General features: G+C 37.5%; 1 protein-coding gene and 1 pseudogene across 2 annotated transcripts in view; both read left to right on the top strand.

The window, feature by feature from the left end:
• STXBP5L (syntaxin binding protein 5L) overlaps nucleotides 1-18,586 on the top strand; it is a 218,925-nt gene that overhangs the window by 141,346 nt on the left and 58,993 nt on the right. For both annotated transcript variants that reach the window (XM_054713945.1, XM_054713944.1), the window contains one exon: nucleotides 4,893-4,958. In XM_054713945.1, coding sequence (XP_054569920.1) covers nucleotides 4,893-4,958 — 66 coding nt within the window. The remainder of the gene's footprint in view (nucleotides 1-4,892; nucleotides 4,959-18,586) is intronic.
• LOC103290730 (nucleolin-like) lies at nucleotides 76-2,136 on the top strand (annotated as a pseudogene).

The following is an 18,586-nucleotide window of genomic DNA, read 5'->3' as shown; positions in this document are numbered from 1 at the left end:
TCAATGCCATTTGATTCCTCTGGGCACATCTGCACCACTCACCCGCCACACACTCCTCCATCATAAGCTGTGGTCATGGTGAAGCTCGCAAAGGCTGGTAAAAATGTAGGTGACCCCAAGATAATGGCTCCTCCTCCGAAGGAGGTAGAAGATAGTGAAGATGAGGAAATGTCAGATGAAGAAGATGAAAGAAGTGGAGAAAAGGTTATCAGTCCTCAAAAAAAAAAAGGCAAGAAGGCTACCACAACTCCAGGAAAGAAGGTGATGGTTTCCCAAACAAAAAAGATTGCAGTTGCCACACCAGGCAAGAAAGCAGTTGTCACCCCTGGCAAAAAGGCACCAGCCAAAGCATTAGCCATGCCTGGTAAGAAGAGAGGCACACCAGGCAAAGCATTGGTAGCAGCTCCTAGTAATAAGGGAGCAGTCACCCAGTCAAGAGAGCAAAGAACGGCAAGAATGCCAAGAAGGAAGATAATGATGAGGAAGATGTTGATGACAGTGAAGAGGAGGAGGAGGAGGAGGAGGAGGAAGATGAATTTGAGCCAGCAGTGATGAAAGCTACTGCTGCTGCTCTTACCTCAGATGACAAAGATGAGGATGAAGATGAGGATGAGGATGGTGAAGAAGAAGATGACTCTGAAGAAGAACCTATGGAGATTGCACCAGCCAAAGGTAAGGAAGCTCCTGTAAAAGCTGTTCCTGTGAAGGCTAAGAGCACAGCTGAGGATGTAGATGAAGAGGATGATGATGAAGAGGAGGACGATGAAGATGAGGAAGAGGATGATGATGAGGAGGAGAAGGATGAAGAGGAGGAGGACGAGCCTGTCAAGCACCTGGAAAACGAAAGAAGGAAATGGCCAAACAGAAAGCTGCTTCTGAGGCCAAGAAACAGAAAGTGGAAGCCACAGAACCAACTACGGCTTTCAATCTCTTTGTTGGAAACCTGATCTTCAGCAAGACTGCTCCTGAATTAAAAACAGGTATCAGTGATGTTTTTGCTAAAAACAATCTTGCTGTTGTGAATGTCAGAATTGGTGTGTTCAGGAAGTTTGGCTATGTGAATTTTGAATCTGCTGAGGACATGGAAAAAGCCTTAGAACTCACTGGTTTAAAAGTCTTTGGCAATGAAATTAAACTAGAAAAAAACAAGGGAAAAGACAGTAAAAAAAAAGATCGAGATGCAAGAACACTTTTGGCAAAAGAAATCTGCCTTATAAATTTACTCAGGACGAATTAAAAGAAGTGTTTGAAGATGCTATGGAGCTCAGATTAGTCAGCAAGGATGGAAAAAGTAAAGGGATTGCTTATATTGAATTTAAGACAGAAGCTGACGCAGAGAAAATCTTGGAAGAAAAGCAAGGAACATAAATAGATGGGTGATCCATTTCTCTGTACTGTACTGAAGAGAAAGGTCAAAATCAAGACCATAGAGGTGGAAAGAACAGCACTTGGAGTGGTGAATCAAAAACTCTGATTTTAAGCAATCTTCCCTACAGTGCAACAGAAGAAACCCTTCAGGAAGTATTTGAGAAGGCAACTTTTATTAAAGTACCCCAGAACCAAAATGGCAAATCTAAAGGATATGCACTCATATAACTTGCTTCATTTGAAGATGCTAAAGAAGCTTTAAATTCCTGTAATAAAAGAGAAATCGAGGGCAGAGCAATCAGGCTGGAATTACAAGGACCCAGAGGATCGCCTAATGCAAGAAGCCAGCCATCCAAAACTCTGTTTGTCAAAGGTCTGTCTGAGGAGACAACGGAAGAGACATTGGAGGATTCATTTGATGGCTCTGTCTGGGCCAGGATAGTCACTGACTGGGAGATGGGCTCTTCCAAAGGGTTTGGCTTTGTAGACTTCAACAGTGGGGAAGATGCCAAACCCACCAAGGAGCCCATGGAAGATGGTGAAATTGCTGGAAACAAAGTTACTTTGGATTAGGCCAAGTCTAAGGGTGAAGGTAGCTTCGAGGGTCATGGTGGAGGCAGAAGTGGCTTTGGAGGCAGAGGTGGTGGCAGAGGCCGAGATGAATTTGGTGGCAGAGGCCAGGGAGGTTTTGGAGGTCAAGGAGGCTTCCGAGGAGGTGGAAGAGGAGGAGACCATAAGCCACAAGGAAAGAAGACGAAGTTTGAATAGTTTCTTCTATCCTTGTCTTTCCATTTTCCATTTGAAAAAGAAAGGACTCTGGTGTTTTTACTCTGTTACCTGATCAATGACAGAGCCTTCTAAGGACATTCCAAGACAGTATACAGTCCTGTGGTCTACTTGGAAATTCATTTAGATAACATTTCAAAGGAGATACCCTGTTGGTTTTGACTGGATATTCATATAAACTTTTTAAAGAGATAAGTGATAGAGCTAACCCTTATCTGTAAGTTTTGAATTTATATTATTTCTTGCCGTGTACAAAACCATTTTTTCCTACAAATAGTGTGTGCGTGTGTGTGTGTGTGTGTGTGTGTGTGTGTGTGTGTGTGTGTTGGGGTATAAAGGAAAGCAGAATGTTTTATCATAATTTTGCTTCAGCAGCTATGGGACAAATTAAAAGTCTTAAACTCTGGTGCAAAAAAAGAAATTGAAAAGGACACAAATAAATGGAAGGATATACCTGGTTCATGGATTAGAAGGATTAATATTGTTAAAATGACCATAATACTGAAAGCAACCAATAGATTCAGTACAATCTCTATAAAAATTCCAATGGCATTCTTCTCAGAACTGGAAGAAATAATTCTAAAATTTATATGGAATCACACACACAAACAAATAGCTAAAGCAATGTTGAGAAAGAATAACAGAGATGGAGATATCACACTTTGTGATTTCAAACTATACTACAAAGCTATAATAATTTTAAAAAAGTATGGTACTGGCATAAAAATAGACACATAAATCAGTGAAACTGAACAGAGAGACCAAAAGAAAACCTCCACCTGTAGGGCCAATGAATCGATCACAGAGGAGACAAGAATATACAGTAGAGAAATAGTCTCCTCAATAAGTGGTGCTGGGGAAAGTGAAAAGATACATCCAAAAAAAATGAAACTGGACCACTCTTACACCATATATGGAAATAAACTCAAAATAGATTAAAGACTTAAATGTAAGACTTGAAACCATAAAACTCCTAGAGGAAAACACAGGTAGAAAACCACTTGACCTCAAGTCTTATTAATATCTTTTTTAATATATCCTCCTGAGCAAGAGAAACAAAAGCAAAAACAAAATGGGACTTCATCAAAATAAAAAGCTTTAGCACAGGAAGGAACCATATATCCAATAAAGGGTGGATATCCAAAAAGTATCAGGAACTCATTTATATGGCTCAGTAACAGAAACAATAGCAACAACAAAACCAATCTGATCAAAAAATGGACAGAGGACATGAAGAGACCTTTCTTCAGAGAAGACCTACAGATAGCTGAAGGACATGAAAAAATAATATCATTCATCATCAAGTAAATTCAAATCAAAATCAGAATGAGAGATCACATCAAACCTATTAGAATGGCTTTTAGAAAAAAGTCAGCAAATAAGTATTGACGAGGGTGTGGCCGGGGGGAAAACCCTTGTACATGTTGGTGGAACTGCAAATGGATATAGCCACTATGTAAAACATTATGGAGACTTTTCAAAATGTAAAATAGATCCACTATACAACCCAGCAATTCCACTCTGGGCATTTATCTGAAGGAAATAAAAACAATACCTTTAAAAGATATATGCATTCCTCTGTTCATTGCAGCATACTTACAATCCTATATAATAAAAGCCTAATATGCTAAGTGTCTGGTCATCTGGTCAGCCAAAACGTAATATGCTAATGATATGCTAAGGTTGCTCAACCACTTGCTATGACATGCACTGACCACCAGGGGGCTGATGCTCTGACTGGTAGGTTAGCTTGCTGCTGGGGTCCAGCTGATCGGGACTGAACAAGATGGGCCTGATACACCCTGGAGCCCTCCCGCAGTCCCTCCCCAGCTGGCCAACCTTCCATGTCCCTCCCCAATCCTGATCATGCACCAGTGGGGTCCCTCGGCCTGGCCTGCACCCTCTCGCAATCCGGGACCCCTCGAGGGATATCGGAGAGCCAGTTTTGGTCATATCCCACATAATGCAGGAGCTGCCTCTGCGCTAGGGATGTCCGACTGATGGCTTAGGCCCACTCCCTATGGGAATGGTCCTAAGCCGTCAGTAGGACATCCTCTGAGAACTCCCAGACTGCAAGAGTGCACAGGCCAGGCTGAGGGACCCCTCTGAGTGCATGAATTTCATGCACCCAGGCCTCTAGTAGGTAACATATGGAAGCAACCTAGGTGTCCAGTGATAAATGAATGGATGAAGATGTGGCATATATACAATGGAGTATTACTCTACAATAAAAAAAGAAATCCTGCCATTTGCAACAATATGCATGGACCTAGAGGATATTATGCTAAGTGAAATAAGTCAGACAGAAAAAGACAAATAGCACCTAATTTCATGTATATGTTGAATTTTTTAAAATTAAAACAAATGAAGAAATAAAACAAAATAGAAATAAAGAACAAATTAATGGTTGTTGCCAAAGAGGAGGATAGTAGAGGAATGGATGAAAAAGGCAAAGGGGAATATAGTCAATAATAGTCTGATAAATTGGCACAATGATGGATGGTTACTAGATTTAGTGTGGTGATCACATTGTAAGATATATAAATGTCAACCACCTGAAACTAATATTTTATGCCAACTATATTTTAACTTAAAAAGATTAACACAAATTATCATAAATGAGCATAGAAAAGTAATTTTCACAGGGAAAACTTTAAAACTTGTAGGAATTAAGAAATAAGAATTATCTACAAAGTATTAGCAAATTTTACCTTATTTTTTTATCATTTTATTTTCAGGTTTAACTGAGCTGAATGACAATCCAGTTCCTCTGGAACTTGAGCGCTGCAAGTCTCCCACTTCAGGTAAACATAAGTGGTATTTTTCAGGCTTCTGCTAACTCGCTGCCATAATCTACAGCTTTATTTTCTGAATTCTTATAATGTAAGATTTGTTATTTTAGTAAAGGGGTAATTCAGTTTCTGTAATTAACCATAAGCAAATTTGATTCCAAAATTAAATAGAACTACATGTTTGTAAAAATATTTTTGGCCTCTTGAAAAATTAACTTCAGAGATATTGGTGCAATACTTTTAAAGACATTTTAACCTGTCCAGTGTGGCTTGCTGGTTGAGCATCGACCATGAGGTCATGGTTCAATTTCTGGTCATGGCAAATGCCCTGGTTGCAGGTTCCATACCCAGCAGGGAGTGTGCAGGAGGCAGTCGATAAATGCTTCTCTCTCTTCATTGATGCTTCTCTCTCTCCCTCCCTCTCCTTTCGTCTCTTTGATAGTATAGGATTTTCAATTTTGTTTTTGTGGTTCTTTTCCAAGAATGTTATAGTTCTTCTCAGTCTTTTGTGTTAACTTTTTGAAACAATTAGTTTGCACACAAACAAATATGTTTGGATAGTGATTGGAATTTCATTGGCTCTAGAGGTTAATTGCGCAAAATTAACATTTAACAATATTGAATTTTCCATTTGGTATCTCTCCATTTATCTCTTCTTTACATTCAGAAATATTTTTAGTCTTCTTTGTAGATGTTTTGCACACCTTTCATTGGATTTAATCCTTTGTATTTAATTTTTTTATATTGTAAATTTTAAAATTTCTTTTTCTTACTGTTTTTGGCTAGAATATAAAAATACAATTAATTTTTTCCACATTTTTAATGGTATTTTTTTTATATATTTCACAGAAGATTACAAGCATTCCACACACTAGGTTCACCTATGTGTTCCTTCAATGAGTGAAACATTCCCCATAGGTAATGCATAGGTTAGTCTATGACATAATGTATAATCAATACATTTGTTTCTCTCTTTTGTTTTTGCTCACTCCCTCCACCCCTTAAGCCCCCCACACCAGAGCTGTCTGCCTGCTCTCTCTGAGTCTTTCTCTATTTTGCTTGTTAGTTCAGTTTGTTCATAAATTCCACATATGAATGAAATTATATGATACTTGTCTTTCTCTGACTGGCTTATTATATTTAGCATAATGTTTTCCAGATCCATCCTAATTTTTATATATTAAATTTAATTCAGGAAACTTGATAAATTTATTTAACTCCAATAACTTGTAAATTCTTTTGAATTATCTATGCATCTGATTATACCCCCTGTTAAAATGACAGTTCTATTTCTTCTTTCTAAAGGAAGAAATTAGCTAGAACCCCCAATACAATGTTGAATAAATGTGCTGTTAGCAGACACCTTTTCCTTATTCTCAGTCTCAGGGATAAGTCTTGCAGTATTGCATAATTATGGTAATTGCTGTGGTTTCTAATCATCCTGCTTTTAGCCCTTTCTGCCTATGATATTCATTTTTTTATTATTGATTTTTTAGAGGGAGATAGAGAAACATCGATTTGTTTTTCCACTTATTTATGGACTCATTGACTGCTTCTTGTATGTGCCCTGATGGAAGATTGAACCCGTAGCCTTGGTGTATTGAGACAATGCTCTGACCAACTGATCTACCCAGCCAGGATTGATGTTTCTTCTTTTATTAATGTTAGAGCAGTTCTGGAAACACCACCATCATATTTTTATTTTTTATTTTTTGGCAGACTCAGAGGAATTTGCATGCACTCAACTAGATTGCTCCAAAGCAGAAAGATTTTGAATACATTTATACTAGTATTCTGTTAGTTGGGACAGCAATAATTGACTAATAAAATTCATTGATCACTTCAGTGGCTTATTTGAGACTGGTTTGCTAGCCAGGTTCTGCTCTTCTTTTGTAGCAACTTGAAATTATAAATAATCTTAATTGAGGGATTAAGAGATCTTTTTCTATTTGTTATAATATGTGAAGTATACCTTTCTGGGGAAAGTGCCAACAGAGTTTAATTTATCTTATTTAATATTGAAAATAATCAATATTTGTTTATGTCATTCATTTCCCATGAAAAAGAAAAAATAAGTGTATATGAAGGGGTCTTTTTAAGTCCACAAAGGAGAATGTGTCCAGTACTATTTCCAGAATACCATAGCAACACATACACATAAAACTACATTCTACAATCTCTTGCTATTGTTATAGGACTTGCTGCATCCAATCTAGATTATCAGGCAAAACGTGGGGTAAATGCAGACTTTTTAGCCCAGTCTCATACAACTAAAGTATAACTATGAAAAAAAAGCAAATTTAAGACTTTAACAGTCGTTTATGAAATTCATGAAGCTTATCTCTAGAGGTAGAAAAGCATGAAAATATAAACAATTAAAATATTTAAATAACTTATGAATGACAAATATATATATATATATATATATATATATATATATATATATACAATGTTGCAAATTTGCATTAACTATTCCTTAAAAGAAAGCATTTATCTGTTGTCAAATTCCTGTCTATAAAGGCTCCCTTTATCTTTGCGTTTTTGTTCATAGAGGCAATCTTAGTGACTACAGTATCTTTTAGTGTCATTGAACTTTTAGTGAAACGCAATGTTTCAAATTTGCATTAACTATTCCTTAAAAGAAAGCATTTATCTGTTGTCAAATTCCTGTCTTAGGCTCTACAGCAGCGGTTCTCAACCTGTGGGTCTCGACCCACAGGTTGAGAACCGCTAGCAGGGTCGCCTAAGACCACCGGAAAACACAGATATTTACATTACGATTCATAACAGTAGCAAAATTACAGTTATGAAGTAGCAACAAAAATAATTTTATGGTTGGGGTCACCACAACATGAGGAACTGTATTAAAGGGTCGCAGCATTAGAAAGGTTGAGAACCACTGCCCTAAAAGAAACAATACCTTTTCCTTTGGACAAAGAGTTGAAAGCTAATGAAGCCTTCAACTGTAGGATTATGTCTGTTCACAGGTGTGAATTTTTTTGTCTTCCTTGAAGCTGTGTCTTTAAAAATCATTTGCTCAGATGAATATCTTTTTCTAGACTGGCATTAGGTCCTAATACTGCTGCTACCTATACAGCCATCCATCCTCATGATTCTCACCATCCACAATATACAATAGACTTCTTATGCTATCAAGTTCAAGTGAGGGCTAGGGTGATATTTATCTTTATAAAATATATTTATTTAGGCATCTTTAATAAAGATATATTTATTAAAATATCATGGGGACAAATGTCTCAAAATACTAACAAAGAAGTAACCAAATCTGTTCTCAAATATGAGTTATAACTAGTTCTTAGAGCTTGTTCTGAATGTTCCTTCTGTGTGATTCTATGCACCTGGAACTCCACTATACCCTCCAAAGAAGAAATCTTCCCTTTAAACAGTCTTCTGTTGGGGCAGTACCAAAATACACAGATAAAGGCATAAAACAGAGACCCTTCTAAATAGTTATCGCAAAATTTGCCTCTAAAGTAAAAATTCTTGGTTCAGTTGGACTAAGAAATTACATGCCAAAAGTTTTTTATTCCTTTTCTTTAGGACTTCCTACCAGAACTCCTGAGGCAGCAGTTGGCTTTAGGAATGAAATACCAGCTGTGAGACAGAGGAATCAAGTACATCATTTGCCAGGTGAAAGTGAAAATCTCTTTCATAAACAAACAAGTTATTCATACCACCACAATATTCTAGATTCACAATTTGTATCAAAAGCTTTATTCTTATTTGTTGTGCTGGAACACAGATCCCTCACGGTGAATGAAGACAAATGTCCCTGAAGCAATGGTTAACACTGACTTCATGAGAAGAAAGCAGAACCCCTAAGGGTTTTGTTAACAATTTTGAAATGTTCCATAGAATTTTGTTACTTTTCTACTCTGCACCTAAATTATTTTATCAGGCCTATAAGAAAATATGGAGGGGCCAACATAGAATTCGGGAAAACTTAAGGGCCAAGAAGTAAAATGGTTTTATAAAAATTTTCCATAATTCTTCGTAATAAAATTAAATATTTTCTATAATCAGAAACAACTATGATGATCATGGGAACTCCACGAAAGAACTGCCTCAAAGGAACAATGTTCTCTCAAAAATAGTGAGCAGAAAGTAAGGTCCTATAATCTGAATTTTATGTAGTTATTTGATATCTGATGGTGCTCATAGGGGCCAAATCACAATCAAACTCAAGTTATGCAGCTTCCTTAATTAGGAAACCATTACAAAGTGGTTGTGACCAGATTTGCAACTTTAAAAACCATGAATTATCAATACTCTAAGTCCTAAATAAATTCAGCAACCAAGAAACCTAAAGATAATTGAAACCAACAGTTTTCCAGACAGTAATTTTTCAGTAGTTTCTTTTTTTCTTACATAATACAACAACCCTATGATATGCCTTTTTCTGAGGAGAATTCCAAGTTAGTTACATTTGGTTGTAAAGCCTATGATTTAAAAAATTTTTCCTGTTTTTTATTAATAAAATGAAAAAGTAAATATGAGTTACAAAAAAATAATCTCAATCCAAGCATTGAGAAAGTGAGAAGCTGCTGAGTCATGAACAATATTTTGACAAATTCAAAAGAACTTAAGAAATATATTTTGCATGAAACATTAAAAACATAGTTTACCATTTAAATTCCAGAAAAAAACACACGGGATTTGAAAATAATTTTGTTTTTATAGTTCATAAAAATCAAATTATCACCCTAGCTGGTTTGGCTCAGTGGATGGAGCATCAGCCTACGGACTAAAGGGTCCCGGGTTTGATTCCAGTCAAGGGCACGTGCCCAGTTTGCGGACTCAATCTATAGTAGGGGGTGTGCAGGAGGCAGCTGATCAGTGAGTGATTCTCTCTCATCATTGATGTTGCTATATCTCTCCCTCTCCCTTCATCTCTGAAATCAATAAAAATATTTTTTTAAAAATCAATTATTATCACTTTTTAAATTTATTAAGCCTTGTTTGCTAAAAATTGTAATCAGCACTAGTATAGCACTTTAAAACAAACAAGGTATTTTTCATGTGTATTATTTAATCCTACAGCAACCCTGTAACATTGGTATTATTCTCATTTTGTATGGATGGAGAAATTATGGCCAAGAAAAATCTATAACTTACCCAAGGTTACCCTATTAGTAAATAGCTTAGTCTGAACCAAACCAGTTCTTCAGACTTCAAGGTCCTCTGACCCCAAATTATTTGATCCCTTATTTGCATCTTAAAAAAAACTGTGTGGAAGAACCAAGTTCTCTCTGGGAGTTTATAATTCAAGAGAGACAAGAACAAAATAAATTTTCATAATTATTTAACACTTGTTCATATGATATAAAAAGTCACCAATTCAGTAACATCTAGATAGAAATAATACATATTTTAAGGTAGCAATAAAAGTAGTCATGACATTAAACATTTTTATGCTGGGGCAAACTCTAAAAAAGGCACCTCTTTGCCTGGCTATATCTTAGCCACGTCCAAAGGAAAAAAAGAAAAAGGAAAACGGCAACAAAATTATAGGTATGTATACCTTTCAGGACTCCACCATGGCACAGTGACCCCAAAATATGTGTGTGTGTGTGTGTGTGTGTGTGTGTGTGTGTGTGTGTGTGTTTCTATGCCTGTATATACACCAGGTGTTTTTTATATTAGTTTCTGGCTTGGGGAACAGAGAGACAAATGAAATTTACTAGTATTACTATATTTCAATCAGTCACTTAATCTATAAACTTTACAAACATTTTCATCTAAACAACTTTTATTTTAATTTAGTGTTAGATTTATTTTATAGAAGATATCTAGGCCACACAGGTGGCATCTAAATCAGGAAGACCATGTTGCTTAGTGAAAAGGATATAGCTTAGGAATCAGAAATTTGACTTTACCTTGCCACTTTCTACCATTCTAACTTTAGCCAAGTTTCTTAACACATTGCAGACCAGTAGTTTTATTGCTAGCTTTACTCAGTGGCCAGATAAGTTTCTATTAAATGAGTACAAAAAATGTTTTACATAAATGTTAAAGGCACACCCGAAATACCCATTGCATTTTAAAGTTATTACATGTTCTTACAAGCTAATATCTTTTTAAAGTATGATACTTCGTAAAACACTGTGTAATATATAAACACAAGAATTCTCGTGATCCGTTCGCAATGCGTGCTTGTGTCCAAAACATAGATTCTCAGTAACACATAGTAGTATTTATTATAAACACAATAATGAATATCCATGGCCTGAAGAGACTGAATTTGGCCTCCTTGACCATTTTAAATTTCTAACCATTAGTTATATTTTATTTATAACAAAGTAGAAATACTTCATTGGAAACCAAAAAGTCAATCCAATTGTTTTTAATCAAGAAACAACTAATCAGCCCTAGCTTGTTTGGCTCAGTGGATAGAGTGTCCACCTGTGGACTGAAGGGTCCTGGGTTTGATACTAGTCAAGGGCACATGCCCAGGTTGTGGGCTCCATCCCCAGTGGGGGGTGTACAGGAAACAGCTGATCAATGATTCTCTCTAATCATTGATGTTTCTACCTCTCTCCCTCTCCCTTCCTCTCTGAAATTAATAAAAATATATTTTAAAAAACTGATTCCAAGCTTTGAATTAGAAACTTTGAGCCTAGCTCTTTACATTTGATATTTTAACCTATTCAGGGTCACTCAGTTCCTAATATTTTGATTCAAATATGGAACCACAAATCTGTCTGAGACTTATTTGAAGCCAATACAAAATCCCTATGTTGAACCGGGCTACACTATCCATTGACTTTGAACTGAATTAATTACAAGTTAGGAAAAGGGCATATGAATATACAGGTGATTGACGGAGATGATACAAACAAGACACATGAAGCGCCCTAGGCAAAACCCTGTTGTCACTATTTAGGGCTAAAGATTCAAGATGAGCTGAAGATCAAAGATAGGGTTGAACATATGACCTCATTCTGGCATAGCTATGGGAAACCACCAGACTACTCTGCCTCATGACTATAACAACCTGAGTTTAGGAGGCAGAAAATCTAGGAGTGGAGATAAATAGTCCTGCAAAGTTTTGTAATCTGCTATTGCAGGGCTCTGCCATCGCCTGATCTTTAGGCCTGAATTCATAGATAAATATTAATATGCATTTTGCCATCAGCCAATTCTTTCACTCTTTGCATCATCTTTCATCTCTTATGCCATTCCTCCTAACAATTTCTGGGTAAGCCAGAAGGTGATAGAAGTGATTAGGTAAGTGATTAGCCATATCTTTGGGGATGCTTTCCTTCAAACTTTTTTCTTTTTTTTTAAACTCAGATTTGAGATCTATTTATATAGAATAAATGTTACCTTTTTAGTGTATAATTATGATTTATTTTTTGTTTTAATTTTGTTTTTATTTTAAAAAATGTATGCTGCAACATGTTAAAGTAACAAGAAGAATTTCCTGACAATTTGCCCACAATCTAATAGGACTAGGATCATAAGAAATCAAACACTTGCTGCAGCTATATTCCCTGCCCCACAGCTGGATTACCTGTGGTACTATTTGTTGTGTTATTGTCTGTCAGCCAAGACAGGCAGTTTTTCAAAATGTGAAGGATTAAAGATACTATTATATATGATGATACACGACATAATTTAAAGAGATTTTTATAGCAAAGGAGAGATTTTTAGAGTGTTATGAATCAAGTGTGGGATGTCATCATTCTTAAAAAGACAGTAGGTTCTTAGGAAGTACAGTTGTGCAGAGTAAAGAACTAATACTATGTATAAGTGGAGGTCTTATCAAGTGTGCTGTGTTTAATCCTGTGCACTCTATTTTAAGTAGGGCATGTTGCCCAGATAAGCCATATAGAATACCATAGAATGATAATATTTTCTTGCCAACTAAGTTTGATAATGAAAATAATAGGTAATATTGAATGGTTGTTTTATACCACACCATGCTAAATACTTTACACACATTCCCTTACTTAATGCTAACAAGATTCCAATGGAGTAGGGAATATTAATATCCCCCATTTTACAGAGGAAGAGAAACACAATCCTCCTGAGATTAAATAACTACTAGATCAAGGTCACTCAGCTAGCAAATAGTTGAGTCACGATTTGAATCCAACTTACTTGTATTTTTTTTAATTTTCTTTATTGATTAAGGTATTACATATGTGTCTTTATCCCCCCATTCTCCCCCACCCCCGCTCATGCCCTCACCCCCCTGGTGTCTGTGTCCATTGGTTATGCTTATATGCATGCATACAAGTCCTTTGCTTGATCTTCCCCTCTTACTCCTACCCTCTCCTGCCTTCCCTCAGATGCTTCACTATCTCTGGATTTGTTTTTGTTCATCAGTTTATGTGGTTCATTATATTCCACAAATGAGTGAGATCATGTAACATTTATCTTTCTCCAACTGACTTATTTCGCTTAGCATAATGCTCTCCAGGTCCATTCATGCTGTTGCAAATGGTATGAGTTCCTTCCTTTTTACAACAGCATGGTATTCCATTCTGTAGATGTACCACAGTTTTTTAATCCACTCATCTGCTGATGGGCACTTGGGCTGCTTCCAAATCTTAGCTATTGTAAATTGTGCTGCTATGAATATAGAGGTGCATATATCCTTTCTGATTGGTGTTTCTAGTTTCTTGGGATATATTCCTAGAAGTGGGATTACTGGGTCAAATGGAAGTCCCATTTTTAGGTTTTGTTTTTTTTTCCAATTTTTTTTTATTAAGGTATTATATGTGTACATATCTTACCATTGCCCCCCCCACCCCACTCCCATATATGCCCTCACCCCCCAGAGTTTTGCGTCCATTGGTTATGCTTATATGCATGCATACAAGTCCTTTGATTGATCTCTTATCTTCCCCACCTCTCCCTAACCTTCTTGCTGTAATTTGACAGACTGTTTGATGCTTTACTGCCTCTGTATCTATCTTTTTGTTCAAGTTTTTAATGTTCTTTATTATCCATAAATGAGTGAGATCATGTGGTATTTTTCTTTCATTGACTGGCTTATTTCACTTAACATAATGTTCTCCAATTCCATCCAGGTTGCTGCAAATGGTAAGAATTCCTTCTTTTTTATGGCAGCATAATGTTCCATTGTGTAGATGTGCCATAGTTTTCTGATCCAGTCATCTGCTGATGGGCACCTAGGCTGTTTCCAGATCTTAGCTATTGTAAATTGTGCTGCTATGAACATAGGGGTGCATATATCCTTTCTTATTGGTGTTCCTAGTTTCTTAGGATATATTCCTAGGAGTGGGATTACTGGGTCAAATGGGAGTTCCATTTTCAGTTTTTTGAGGAAACTCCATACTGTTCTCCACAGTGGCTGCACCAGTCTGCATTCCCACCAGCAGTGAATGAGGATTCCTTTTTCTCCACATCCTCACCAACACTTGTCATTTGTTGATTTGTTGATGATAGCTATTCTGACAGGTGTGAGATGATACCTCATTGTTGTTTTGATTCGCATCTCTCAGATGATTAGTGACTTTGAGCATGTTTTCATATGTCTCTTGGCCTTCTATATGTCCTCTTTCAAAATGTATCTATTTAGGTCCATTGCCCATTTTTTATTGGGTTGTTTATCTTCCTCTTGTTAAGTTGTATGAGTTCCCTGTAAGTGTTGGACATTAAACACTTATTGGAGATAACATTGGCAAATATGTTCTTCCATGCAGTGGACTTTGTTATTGGTTGATAGTTCCTTTTGCTGTGCAGAAGCTTTTATTTTGATGTAGTCCCATTTGTTTATTTTCTCTTTAGTTTCCATTGCCCCAGGAGCTGTATCAGTGAAGATATTGCTTTGGCATGTGTCTGAGATTTTGCTGCCTTTAGATTCCTCTTATATTTTTATGGTTTCCCATCTTACGTTTAAGTCCTTTATCTATTTTGAGTTTATTTTTGTGTATGGTGTAAGTTGATGGTCTAGTTTCATTTTTTTTTTTGCATGTATCTGTCCAATTTTCCCAACACCATTTACTGAAGAGACTGTCTGGACTCCATTGTATGCTCTTGCCTCCTTTGTCAAATATTAATTGAGCGTAGTGGCTTGGGTGGATTTCTGGGTTCTCTATTTTATTCCATTGGTCTATGTCTGTTCTTGTGCCAGTACCAGGCAGTTTTGAGAATAGTGGCTATGTAATACAGCTTGATATCTGGCATTGAGATGCCTCCTACTTTGTTCTTCTTTCTCAGGACTGCTGCAGCTATTCAGGGTCTTATAAATATTTCTCTCTTTTCCGCAACCAGCTCGGCTAGAGAGCAGACAGGAATCCTGAGTAGGGACGATGGGGGATTGAGAAAATTAAAGAGACAAGGTATGTTTCCAGGGCATGGCTCTGCCAGGCGCCACTGGATTCAGGTGACAATCAGCTCAGGGGCCTTTCCCAGGCGCTCTCTACATCTCCCCCTTCTTTATATTTTAAATGTAGCTTATGGGTCTCTAATTGGAGCCTTTGGACTTGAGATCGCAGGAGCTTGCTGCTGATTGAAAGAAAGCAGGATAAAATTAATGGTACACAAAGGAATCCTGCTCATAATTATGAGGTAAATCTTTATCAGGTGGGCTCTTGACTGCGGTCGCAGGAGTGACAGGTGGAGGTGGAGGTGGCACAGAGGGGAGAAGTGGTATTTTTAGAGATTTGCACCCCTCCACTGTAGGCTGTAAAGCCATGGCCACACCCTGCTTAGACATTATTAAACTCTACCCTTGAAAGTTTCTGTTGTGGAAGTATTCAGTTAGGATGTCAAGAATGTTATAGGAGAAATACTTGCATTGAGAGGATATTTGACTGGATGACCTCTAAGGTTCTTTTGAGCCAAGATTCTCCATCTTTTTTTTTCTGTGTAGTATGCTAAGCCAGTGAGTAGTCTATATTTCCCATTTTATCCCTTTTGGCTAACAATATGAAATTATAGTGGTGCGTATGCTTTAGCCTAGATAACAGTAAAAATGAAGACATTCAGAGCTGCATTCCCAGGGGCACATTGCAAAGGTTAATATGTATTGTTTGCATTCTATTTCCAAGATTACTTGCCTCTTACTCCCTCTTGCCTCATACATCTTCCAACCCAAATTTCTCAAATGTTATTATGTAACATATTGCTCTAACAGTTGGACATACTTTCGCAGTCTTCAGGATAACTCTTCACCCCTACCTTCTAGCTTTACTGATGTTTTAACATTCATTGAGGAAACACTTATTGTACACCTACTCTATGCCAATACTTTATTAAGTATTGAGAATACAATCCCCATCTTTGGAGAACTCCAAGTTTCAGGATGTTAGTGGGTAGTGGGCACAGTAAAAAAAAAAAATAAAATGTGTTAAGTGTAAATAAGATGTGCACAAATGCTACAAATATTAATAGCATCAGATGAAGCCTTGAATTTGATGCTGCCTTCAGAAAGGAGGTGATTTTTTTTCTTTTTTTAGCTGTTTTGAAGCATGAGTAGGAGTTTACTAGTTTAACAAGGGAAGAAGAGGATCATTCTATGAATAAATAACCAAGATCTGTTATTAACATTTTATTAAAGAGTTCCCTAGTTAACCCCACCATCTAATTATTCCTGTTCCCTCTCCACTACACAAATAAGGATGGGTTTGTGAGGGGCCCCAGTTTTCAGGTAGGAATTAGTAAACAGGAAGCCAAAAATGGTAAGTGGCAAAGTAGAGGGGGGAGTTCCCAAAGGTGGAGCAGATTTGAGAGCCAGAGTAAGTTAGATACTAGACTATAGGAGGTAAATTTTTCATTAAAATAGTGGGGAGGGCATTTGCATTGTGGTCATTGTCTTGCTATATGCACCTGGGCTTATTGACCAATAGGCAGGACTGTTTGTCCTCTTTTTAAAAGCATATTTGTAATGCATTTTTGAAATAACTAATACTGTATAGGTACATTAAAGTGCCCTATTTAAAAACAAAATAGAAACAAAAGATTATAAAACAAATCAATAAATTATAAAGAATTAGTTCCTATTTAAAAAATTAAATGAAAGATTATTTTAAATAGTAAATAACCTACTTTCTTAGTTCATCTGCACTATGAATCAATTTTTAAAATGTTCTTTATTTGCAACGCCTTCTAAAGCATAATCCTATCTAATAAAAGAGTAATATAGAAATTGACCATACCTCCACTACACCCACAAGCCACTCCCACAAGCCAATCAGGAGCGAATATGCACATAAACCCAACCAAGATGGCTGCAGCCACAGAGAACAGGAGGGAGGCTTGGGTTTCCCTAGCAATGGAGAAAGCCAAGCTTTCCGCCTGCCCTTGCTGGCCTAGGCCTCCACTCAATGCTACAAAGTTTCAATAATAGAAGATAAATAAACCCCAACAAAAATGGTGGCAGCCACGAAGCTGGAGAGAGCAGGAGGCTAGGTTTGCCCTCGGCGATGGAGGAAGCCAAGCTTCTGCAGCCCTGGCCAGCCTAGGCCTCCACTCCAGGCTACAAAGTTTCAATTATAGAAGATAAATAAATCCCAACAGAAATGGCTGCCGCCATGGAGCGAGCAGAAGACTTGGCTTCACTCCAGGCTACAAAGTTTCAATTGTAGAAGATAAATAAATCCCAGATAACACGGCCTCCGCTTGGGTTGCTGGGGGGCATGGCCAGCCTGCAAACCACCACAATCCCCTCGCTCAGGCTACCCCACACCCCAAGAGAACCCCTACCCTGATCCAGGACACACACCAGGGCAAACCAGCTGGCCCCCACCCATGCACCAGGCCTCTATCCTATCTAATAAAAGAGTAATGTGCAGATTGACCATCACTCCAACACACAAGATGGCTGCCCCCATGTGGTCAAAGATCCTGCCCCCATGTGGACATAAGATGGCCACCACAAGATGGCCAGCAGGGGAGGGCAGTTGGGAGGGACCAGGCCTGCAAGGGAGGGCAGTTGGAGGCGATCAAGCCTGCAGGGGAGGGCAGTTAGGGGTGACCAGGCTGGCAGGGGAGCAGTTAGGCATCAATCAGGCTGGCAGGGGAGTGGTTAGGGTGTGATCAGGCTGGCAGGCAAAAGCGGTTAGGGGCAATCAGGAAGGCAGGCAGGTGAGCAGTTGGGAGACATCAGTCCTGGATTGTGAGAGGGATGTCCAATTGCCCATTTAGGATCGGGCCTAAACGGGCAGTTGGACATCCCTTGCGGGGTCCCAGATTGGAGAGGGTGCAGGCTGGGCTGAGGGACACCCCCCCACACACACATGCACAAATTTCATGCAACGGGCCTCTAGTTATTATATATATTTACATGGTTTGCCATATTTTGATATAAGTAACACCTTTGATTGTATAGCTAATTATAAACCCAAATTACTAAAATTTGATTTATTTCCCCTTAATCTTGAATTATTTCTTAATGTATTTTTATAGAGAAAACTACCTGCTGTTACTACATTTATTAGAATGTTAGTACTTAGCTTCTTTTTATAAGTAGCTTGGCACAGTATAATAGTATTGTAGTCAGCAAACTACAGCCCACAGGCTAAATCCAGCTTGCCACCTATTTTGGTATGACTTTTAAATTAAGAATGGGTTTTAAATTTTTTGATGGTTGAAAAAAATATCAAAAGAGTAATAAAGAGTAATATTTTATGACACACAAAAAGTAC

This window comes from Eptesicus fuscus, chromosome 3 (genome assembly GCF_027574615.1).
Source record: "Eptesicus fuscus isolate TK198812 chromosome 3, DD_ASM_mEF_20220401, whole genome shotgun sequence".
In the NCBI taxonomy this organism is placed as follows: Eukaryota; Metazoa; Chordata; class Mammalia; order Chiroptera; family Vespertilionidae; genus Eptesicus; species Eptesicus fuscus.
This window is presented reverse-complemented; position numbering and strand designations above follow the sequence as displayed.